We start from the raw sequence: 10,687 nt of genomic DNA on the forward strand, positions 1-10,687 counted from the left end.
TCAAGCACTTTTTTACCAACAGCGATACTAAGGCTAGCGTCGTAGAGCGGGTAATTCGTACGACCCGCAATGTATTGAATCGATACTTTGTCAAGAACCGCACACATCGCTACATCGACGTGTTGTGTGATATCGCAGAGAGCTATAACCAAACGTATCACACCGCGATTTTAATGCGACCGTCGGAGGTTACCAATAGCAACGCGTCTCTGGTGTTCGATAGACTATACAACGGAACCGGACCTCCGGTGTCACCCAAGCTACCCGTCGATCAACCAGTGAGAATTACCACCCGACGTGCCACGTTTGCGAAAGGGACTGCGGGATCTTGGACTCGCGAGATATTTTACGTCCACACACGGAAATGGGGGAGCCCCGCTACGTACACCATCCGAGATTATAACGGGGACGTGATTAGTGGAACGTTCTACGAAAGTGAATTACAAGCCATCGATAAAAAAGACGATGTCTATCGCGTAGAATCGATACAGAGAGTGATCGGTAGGGGGCGCAAGCGGAGATATCTAGTGCGCTGGGAGGGTTATCCAAAATCGATGGACTCTTACGTTGACAGTTTTGTATAAAACAGAGACGGTGACTCGACCGTGGTAATCATGGATTTATCGCAGCGGGGTACGTTACGGATACCTTTGGTGGTTCTACAGCTCGCGATACTGCTTTTTATCGTGGGGGTAACTGTGTATAACTTATTCACCGAAACCCAGACGGATATATCTTCGTTAACTAGGGTACTGTCTCTCCAAACCGCCGACGAGGATGACTCTTCTGGTTTTACCGAGTAATTCTTCAATGAGCGTTTTTAAGGCTAACACCGCGAACGATTTTGTAACCCAACTATTCTCCGAGTTAAAATATGATACAGAAAGATATGAGGCATCGCTTGCTGAGATCATGTTCCCAGTAAGCTTCCAGCCCACGTTCACGGTAGACCACAAGCGTGCGGGTATCGAATTTTCTGACAGCGGGCATCGTCACGTGTATTACATACCGCCCGGCAAGTATCGCAGTGTCCCGGATCTGTTGGAACAGTTTCGCTTGCGATACGAGAAAGAAATTACAATCAAGCAATATACCGGTGGCGTGTTCGGCTTGAGCTTTAGGTATCTCAAGAGTCGATTTCCACAGGCCGACGAGCCCTTGATACGGGTCAAAAAAATCAGTGGTGCGGGTCCGCGTCTCACCAGCATCGAGGACACGTTTCCGCGTTATTTTACAGTGGAACATCATGTTTTGAAGAAACAAAAACCAATAGAGTTCTTAATCAGACCGAAAACCATCGTGAAAGATGTAGACACCATTTATATATACACCGATCTGATCAGACCTCGTGTATTCGGCAGCGAGCTAGTACCTCTCCTTCGAAGCGTTCCGGTCACCGCGCAAGAAGGAAAAATACAGCACTGTGTATATGATAAACCTTACTTTTTTCCCCTGGCCAAGAGTAATATTCGAAATATACGAGTATATCTTCGTGACAAGAACAATAACCCTGTCGCGTTTAAAACAGCCCCCGTTACAGTGACTTTACTGATCCGTCGAGGAGCCGTCAAAGCGTTATGAGCTATATCACGATATTCGGAAGCGGACCTGATTTCACGGTTGAATTACCGGTTGAAATCGAATCGGAGGGTAAACAGATCGCTCTCCGAGAAATTAGCTTCGACCACGATTTTCAAGAAAGAATTGTGATCACAGAACCCACCCGGGCCATGAGCTTCTGGAATACGATTGTCAAAGATGTCACCGAAGTTTATGAGTTACCCACCGGAGATTTCGATAATGTCGATCAATTAATGCAAAGAATTAGCGAGGAACTCGTGAACGGCTATCACTGGTACTTTACGCCCAGCCAGAATCGATTGGTATGCGAGGGATTCCCACCGAATTCTTCTCTGCTCACATCTACGCTCGGGCCTTACGCGAATTTCGGTAACTACCGTCTCATACACGAGCATCAGAGATACGATATTGACGACATCATCGCGGAGGAGGGAGAGGTTCCGATCTCATTACGCGAGGTTGAGCACATTGAATTCGATGTGTGGTATATCCCGTCGATAGTAAAATCTCAGTATTTATTTATATATTGCGATTGCGTGCGCCATCTCCCTGTAGGTGATTATATGTCCAGACTTTTACGAATCATCCCCGTTACGGTACCGGAGATGAAACGACAGCACGTATCATTCAGGAAACCGTTTTACCTACCCGCCGATGCCAATAGCTTCCGTAGCGTACGCATCAGCATAAGAGATTCTCTTGGAAAAGAACTTAAATGTGGTGACATTGAATTGACCCTTCACTTACGAGATGACGTTCCAAACACTGACCGGTGACGGGCCCGTATTTACCCTACCCCACGGAATGGATTGTAAAGGTCTTGAGATTGCTCTTATGGAGATAAACTTTGTTCGTGAGTCTTGCGAAAGCCTCTACGCCTTTATCTACTGTAATGACATCGAGTCGACGCCGGTGGGTGACGCTTTGGTCCCGTTGCTAAGAGTCGTTGCGCTACACGAGGGGGAGCGACAAAACCATATATTTCAAAATCGATACTACGCCAAAGTCAGACTCGACCGTTTCGAGTATTTCTACATCTATATAAGGGACGAGTATGGTGAATTATTGGACATCTCGGGTTTGGACCTCACGATACATCTCAGGGTGTCGTTATGAAAGTGCACTATTGTTGTGACCGAGAAGCCGTGTTGCATCACTATCAGACCGGAGCTGGGAATTACGGGTTTTACCGGAGGTCCAGGCAAAGCGGTAGCGGACTCGCGTCTATTTTTCGAACCATAGGCCGGGCGGTCTTACCTCTAGTGTCAAAAGGCTCCAAGATACTGGGGAAACAAATCCTCCGTACCGGGTCGAATATCGCTAAAGATTTGGTGGCCGGGCGCTCGTTCAAGCAATCCGCTATATCACGGAGTAAAGAAGGAGGTCTACAGCTTCTCGATACCGCGATCGGGGGGCGTAAACGAAAAGCCACGAAAAAGCTTAAAAAGGGTGCGCGGGGAGGAACTACGTCAAACAAGAAACGTAGACGGAGAGATATATTCGATGGCTAAATTGATGCACGAAAATTCGGCCGAGTGCCTCAACAGCGGATTAGATATTTTCACGGTACCCCCGACGCAAACGGCGGTCGCCGATACCAGTACGTTGATCGCCACACCGGATAAATTGGGCGATGTCATTGAGATTAACGTGAAAGGTAGCGATCATTACTTGGATTTGTCCAGCTCGTTTATGAAAATACAACTGCAAGTCACCAAAAAAGATTGCACCACGATCGGGGCAGACAACGTCGCTGTCGTATCGGATATATTCGACGCCTTATTCAAGCAGATCGATCTGTATCTGGGCTCGAAGCTGATCACCACATCGGACAACAATCACGCCTACAAAAGCTTCATTTTCCATCTACTAAATAGCTCTCGCGCGGCCGGCGAAACCTATCTGAAATGTATCGGCTGGATCCCGGATACGATGAAACAGCAGGATGCTTTCACGGCAGACAACGTCGGCTTCACGGCACGAAAAGCCCTGACCGCTGACAGTGCAACGCTCGAGGTCATCGGCAAGATACCGCTCGGTTTATTCGACCAGGACAGATATTTACTGGATAACGTGGATCTGTCGTTGCGATTAATCCGTAACGATGACGATTTCTGTCTCCTCGGGTCTGCCGACTCTAAAATCATACTGAAAAAAGTGGAATTGCACGTTAAGCAAATCCAAGTTTCAGACTCTGTCAGTTTGGCACACAAAACGATGCTTCGTACGCACACGGCGAAATACCCTATTATAAAGCTCGAAATGAGTAATCACTCTTTTGGAGCGGGTGATACCTCCATTGAGAAAACGCTGATTTCTGGGGTCATGCCTCGACGTATCGTGATTGGTCTGGTCCCGACCGCTGCCTATAACGGTAGTAAGACTCGGAACCCCTTTAATTTCTGTCACTATCACGTCGGAAATCTGGCTATCAACGTGAACGGGAAGCTTTTGTACGGCCGTAATTTCAGATTCGACTTTGATAAAAACACAAACCTCGAGGGGTTTTTCAGCGTCTACCAATCCACCGGGAAGTGGGATGCTCAGGAAGATCTTTTTATCGACTCTGAGAATTATAAGGCGGGATACACTCTGTTTGCCTTCGATTTGACCCCAGACCGTACGCATCAAGGCTGCTTTCAGCTAGAAAAGACCGGGTCCGTGAAGCTTCACATGACCCTGACCGCGGGGTTACCGGAAGGAGCGACTCTACTGTGTCTCAAAGAATACCAACAACTTTTGGAGATCTCAGAGAAGCGCGAAGTAGTGTCCGTATGAACACCGATCAAATTAATCATATTTTGTTCAACCATCGCGACACGCGAGATTTATTTGCCGGGACTTTTGCGATCGATTTATTACCAGCAAAGCTACCTAAGCCGTACGCAGTCGTTATCAATTACGACCCTAACGCGAAGGGCGGCTCGCATTGGATCTGTATCTTCGCCGATCAAGATGGCACGCACTTTCACGACTCTTTCGGGATTCCGCCTCTGAAGAAGGAGATCTATAGGTTATTGGGCGCGGACGATTATACCTTCACTAGTGTGCAATTACAGTCTTTACGTTCGTTTGTGTGCGGCGAACATTGTATCGCTTTCCTAATTAGAAAGGGTCAAGGTGTAGGTACCCTCGATTATTTAGATGCTTTTGGTTCTGATAAACGTGTGAATGATCGCCTCGTTTTTGATTTTGTAAACAAAGAAAAATCTACTTTGTGAACACTCGTGACTTGTATTTTCAGATTGTGTATGTTCAATAAACCTTGTACAGCATACGTTATAGTCTTTTTACGAGCGTTCGGGAGTCGTTGACATCATAAAGATCATACTCGCTACTATCCAGGGAGCAAAAAGAGGTCAACTACGACAGTATGACGCAGACCAGAATGGTCACCTTGCATCGTTTCGTCTGGCCGAACGCGTTGACAATCCACCTAAAACACGATCCGGGATCTCACATACGGATCCGGAGGAACAAATACTATACTGACGTCATGTTTGACGGGCAAATATTCCCAAATCCTATCGTGTTTACACGCAATTGGATTAATCAACCCACCGCGGAACGACACGTCAAGACAGGGGAACTATACCGATTCGTCGGCGTGCACACCATTGAAATTAAAAGTCAATCCATTGTTATTCGCGGGAAAATATAAAAAATAATACACAAGTCTCGTGTACCAGAGGTCAGGCGAGGTAGAATCAGGAGTGGAAAAGTACAAGTAGAATGACTCCAGTCTGAGTACAAAGGTCAATCCAGATTCTTTGTTCGTTTTCTCTCAGTCAATCCCCCTTTTTTAATTGCCGCACAGCCAGAAGGGAATTCCCCTTGCGTATTGCTGCAAAACTGAGAATGAGTTAATTCTTTCAATAATTATTATATTGATAATGTTTGTTTGTTTTTTATAAATCGCGAATGGGGGTCTAATGCACATTTATCTAACTACTCATGGTTCCTGTCACCTATAGGTAGTTATACACCCTGTGAATAATTTTCTACTTATTGTGACTCAAGGGTCCTCAAACTTGGCGGTGCACCCCCTTGGGGGCGTGAAAGCATCTGAAGGGGGCGGGGGATTAACGCGCTCCGTGCGATTTACCTTCATCACATGGTTATTGCTCTGTGTTTAGTCCGAATTTCATATATCAGCCTTCCATGCCATCAAACAATCCGCTGGGGTTGCCAGCATTCTGGTTGTATTTTGGGATATGACGATCAAGGAAGCGCGAAATTGTTCACTCTCATAAAGGGGGTCATGTCTGAAAAAGGTTGAGAGCCAGTGTGTAACCTCTACGATCGAAATTCGGTTAATTTTAATGTCACACCATTCGCTGCACTAAGATGGAAGCATGAACTGAAATTCAATGCAAAATGAGGAGCCATGTGACGTCAAAAATATATCAATTGTCATGATTTTTTTATAATTGTATAATTGTTGATGACTCATCAAACTGGTATTGCAATAGAGCGACTAGCTTTCGTTACTGATAAGTGATTAGCCTACATTCCTGTTCATTACCAAAGTGATATATGCCATAGGAGCCGAGTTGCGAGGTGGCGCAGCCATCCCATGACACATTTATGGGGTGGCAGCCACCCCATACAATATGATTAAACGCCCCCGTCTGCGATTTCAGATCATCAACGCTGTAAATCAGCGAGTCCGTTATAGCGCGTCAATGCCAACTATTTACCACCGATACGCGCGCGAATATTTGAATACGCAGCTTCGTTGGCGACGACGAGCTAGTGCTTAAAACGCCCAATAAATTGTAATTCGTGAATCAGACAATCGAAGCAACCTCGTTTATGACGCCAATATTGACACGATTGCACGGAGAAACACCATTTTCTCTCTCGGCCAGACGAGCGGATTCACGTTATCCTTCTCCTAATTAAATTGTATTTGCGCCCATATTTGTTTACAAAATAATTCTTGAGTTAGTTCCGTGATAGTCTCTATAATTGGAGGCTTGGAGCGCGAAATAGGACAGTGCGTTTGTCAGGTTTGTGTATGCCTGCGAATTGAAAAGTCATTCCTGCGCAAAGTGCGCATATTCATTAATCTAACAAGGCTTCGCCAACTTTTATCGGGAAATGCAACAATGCTGCTAAAACGTCGTTATAATGAGCAAACAATTGTCGCGATGTCAGACTGGGAACCCATTGTGCTGCACGCAAGTTGTGGAATTACTGATTAGATGCGCGCTTTCTCGTTTGCTGTCATCTGTAGGCTACTAATTCTTGGCTGCTCTATACACTCGTATTCCCTCGGTGTCACTTGTCAGTGATTGATTTGTTATCAATACTGCACATTGTGCAGAGCATGGTGTTGAATTACGTTGTCAAAAATTGATGCAACACGAGATTCTCGGTGGCGTGAATTCCGAATTCATTCGATTAGTTCAGTGGCTCCCAACCGTTTTTCACCCACGTACCATTTCGAGGTTTTATGCAGTGCTCGCGTATCACCTACATAAGTTACGGGCGCTGAAGGAGGTCAAAAATGTTTCCATCGTTTACGACGTCATAATGACGTATTTGACGTATGCGAGGCGTAATAGTAAATACTATTAAACTAGGCATTATCAGCCAGGGTTAATGGGATGCATGAAATTATTTTTTCACCACTAGTCACAAGAAGAACAACATAATAATAATAATGAAATAACAGCAAACAACAAACGTCAATTGTTTAATGCGATGGCTGCATTTGCTTATTTTCGAGCCCCCCCCTATCGTCATATCACAAAATGCAACCAGAATGCTAGCAATCCCAACGAATAATTTTATGGCGTGGAAGGTTATGACAGTTGATAGGAGAATTCTTAAATATGCAATTAGGACAATACACAGAGCAAAAACAACGAGATGGAGGTAAGTCGCGCGAAGCGCGAAAACATCTTTCAGTTGGTCGCAGTTTCGCGCCCCCCTTCAGATGCTTTCACGCCCGCAGTTTGAGGACCACTGCACTAGCTGGTCGATGCGTGGCATATCTTTGTTCACAGCACATCGAAAATCATGCATGGGCAATTGGGCATGGGTTTCTGCGACTTGATAGTCATCAGAGATGAAAATCCTTGCTCGCACTCCCACGTAGAAGGGCAAATTAGCAGCTTGGGAATAGCGTGAGAAGCTAGAGTCGATTACGAGAAGGCCACGCTAAGCCTGAAGTTTATTGGAGAACAATCTTTGAGTTCAACCCCCCCTTAACTAATAACTCCCTTCGGTCGAAAAAAAAACAGAATCTACTCGCGTATCACCTGGAATACCTTCGCGTACCACAGGTTGGGAACCACTGGATTAGTTTTAACGGAAACCTTCTATGTTCCAATAAACTTCATTGCTGGACGGACTATATCGAGTGCAACCATATCGCGGATCGAATTTCAAACCTTTGGGATATGTATTTCTATTGATAAGGTCGCGGCATGCGCCCATATTGCGCTTAGAGCAGCGGTTCTCAACCGGGGGTCCGCGAAGCCTCTAAAGTTGCAAAATGATTAATTATTACAAGGCACTTTCGCTTCATTATTGCTATAATTTTATGGCTCACATCAACAGAATGACCGTCTGAGATGAAATATCTTGTTGTGCAAATTCATTTTAATTGCCAATAGCCTACTGATAATAAAACATATTGCCGTTTAGAGCTGCTTTGTTGGGGTTTGTGGAAAAAAATAAAAAAAATAAAGTTGGAATAATAAGGTCAATCAGCGTGGCTTCAAAATCCATTTTTCCGGTGACATACGTAACCACTAGCCCAGAACAACTTCAAGATGAGCTGCTGGATGAAAATGGCTAGGATGGACATTATATGTTCAATGAAAATTCGGAGTCTCAATTTTGGTGGTATCTATGCTGGGATCATACTCAAAGGGGTCGTCGGTGCCCGTTATTATCATTCGCCACCACCTATATTTCTAGAAATAAATTTTTCGGTACTCGTTTATATCAAATCGAAGATCGGGATTTTCAAAACACGACCACGTATTTCAAGAAATGCAGCTACAGTATTCGCTACCGTCTACCCAATTTCCACGTAAATAGTGTGATGTTAATTTGTTGCTATTTGGCACTAGCGTGCAATTAATATTCGCAGAACACAGATGACGATTGCACGATAATTGAGCTTGTTTGTGGGATTCATTGTGTTTGTCGACTAATGTATGGTCATGGTCATTCACACCATGCAGGCCGATTTACTTCATTTTTGTTCCGTAGCTGCCGACTTATATCATGGTACACTTCTAGACTTTTTAAGACACCGCTTACACGGTTGAGTGGTGACTGTTTACTAATGCCCCTCGTCGTCATCCTGGTTCGTACCGGATTTTCACTGGTGCGACGAATAAATGATTGATTAAATGATTATTTTATGTTGTGGTTGTAAGGTTTCCATGAAAATGTAATTGAGATTGTAATTGAGCAAAATTTTGATCAAATTACAATTACAATTACAATTACACAAAATAGAAATGCTTCAATTACAATTACAATTACATGAAACAATGTAATTAATTACATTCAGCTCAATTACAAATTACAATTGATCCAACTCTGATTCATAGTAAAACTAGTAAAAACACACATAATCCGGGGAGGAACCTGCCCCCGAAGGAAAATGGCAAGATTGGAGTAACTTTTTAAAATTTCAGTAATACAGTCGAATTGTTATTCGTATGCAATACATGAAGAGGTCGTATTACAGAATTGCAGTAGATGAAGAATTGGCAAGGGTTACAGAGCAGAGGTAGAGATGATTGAAAATGAAGAATCGAAATTAAAGAAATTATGCTGTGATTCACAAGTGTAATTGTAGTCAAGTGGTGCATTCAAGGCCTTCCGAAGAATATGCACAGTGCCTAATAACGTGATATTTTGGATCATGTCGAATCGAACGTTACCCGTAATCTGTCGGACATGTCTCATGAGTTTTTGCTTACGACCCCTGTAGCGCCAATGACTATCGGTACAATGTTTTTTTGCATCGCTTCATTTTCTCACATTCCAATTTGAGATCTGCGTATATTTGGATTGTTTTTCTGATTCTTTTTGTAGTATGTTGTGATCAGCTGGGACAGCCAGTTCAATGAATAAGCTCTCTCTCTCTTCTTTTTTAGTTTGATGATCATATCCGGGCGGTTGCTCCTGATTTCGTGGTCAGTTATAACTAGTACATCCCACAGAATTTTTACTTGGTCGTTTTCTGTCAATGGTGCTGGGCTGTAATCGTACTATTTTTTTGTCGAAGTGATGATGATAAAATGTTTACATTATTCAAGATGAATGTAGTGACCAATCCTATTGTGTCTCCATGTGTATTCGCAAGCTGCAAGTGCACCACAGCCAGACGTGAGATTAATATTATTATCATACACAATAGTGGTGCTGTTATAGCCTTTGTATCTTTCATTTTCTGGCACTCTCTCAGGCGGTCTCTGTCACGCGCGCCTGATCGTTTCTTTTGTTGCCGACTTATAGCTCGGCTCACCATGATTAGGCTTTTTAATATTTTAAATAGAGTGATATTATTATTCATGAAAATGTTTTGCTACTGTAATACCACCGTAACTCAGATCACAGAGTTATATTATAACTACTACAGCAGCATAGTATAGTTTGCTCAGTGCGCCACCGAATATAACGATTGGTGTCACGGGGCGAAATATGTAGTTTATATTGAAGTTCTACTTTCTGTTTTCTATATCGACAACGTGAAAAACTCTTTTGATGAGTCTTCGTAGAAAGATGTAGGCCTACATTCGTATTCACATTTTAGAACAGGGGTTCTTTCACTGGGATTTGTGGGCCCCTTCAGGGTCCGCAGGCTAGTTTCAAGGGGTAGGCTACCCCACGTGAAAGACCAACCAAAATCGTATAGGCTAAAAAGCCGAGCATTTAAATCCTGGGTTTTTGACGGTTTTACGATGGCTCGTGTACACTGTAGCCTACAGTAGGGCTGTTCAAAAATAACTTTTTTTCCGGATTCCAGCCATTCACTGATTGAATTGTCAGGTTACCCCAAATACGCTGCACACCATATTTGGTCTAATTCTAACGAGTATGAGACTCCGCAGATCCAATTAAAATTTTTATT

At 43.8% G+C, this 10,687-nt stretch overlaps 2 protein-coding genes across 2 annotated transcripts in view; one reads left to right on the plus strand and one right to left on the minus strand.

Annotated features, from left to right (window-relative positions):
* The window catches only part of LOC145435942 (uncharacterized), a 293,102-nt gene that overhangs the window by 83,682 nt on the left and 198,733 nt on the right, over positions 1-10,687 (minus strand). The gene's annotated exons all lie outside the window — the stretch shown is intronic.
* On the plus strand, positions 3,097-4,359 carry LOC145436513 (uncharacterized protein F54H12.2-like). Its single transcript, XM_080313877.1, has one exon. The coding sequence runs from the start codon at positions 3,097-3,099 to the stop codon at positions 4,357-4,359; it is 1,263 nt and encodes a 420-aa protein (XP_080170003.1).

The sequence above is a fragment of the Botryllus schlosseri genome, chromosome 3 (assembly GCF_051294905.1).
Source record: "Botryllus schlosseri isolate E-star chromosome 3, Bs_hap1, whole genome shotgun sequence".
NCBI classification, from domain to species: Eukaryota; Metazoa; Chordata; class Ascidiacea; order Stolidobranchia; family Styelidae; genus Botryllus; species Botryllus schlosseri.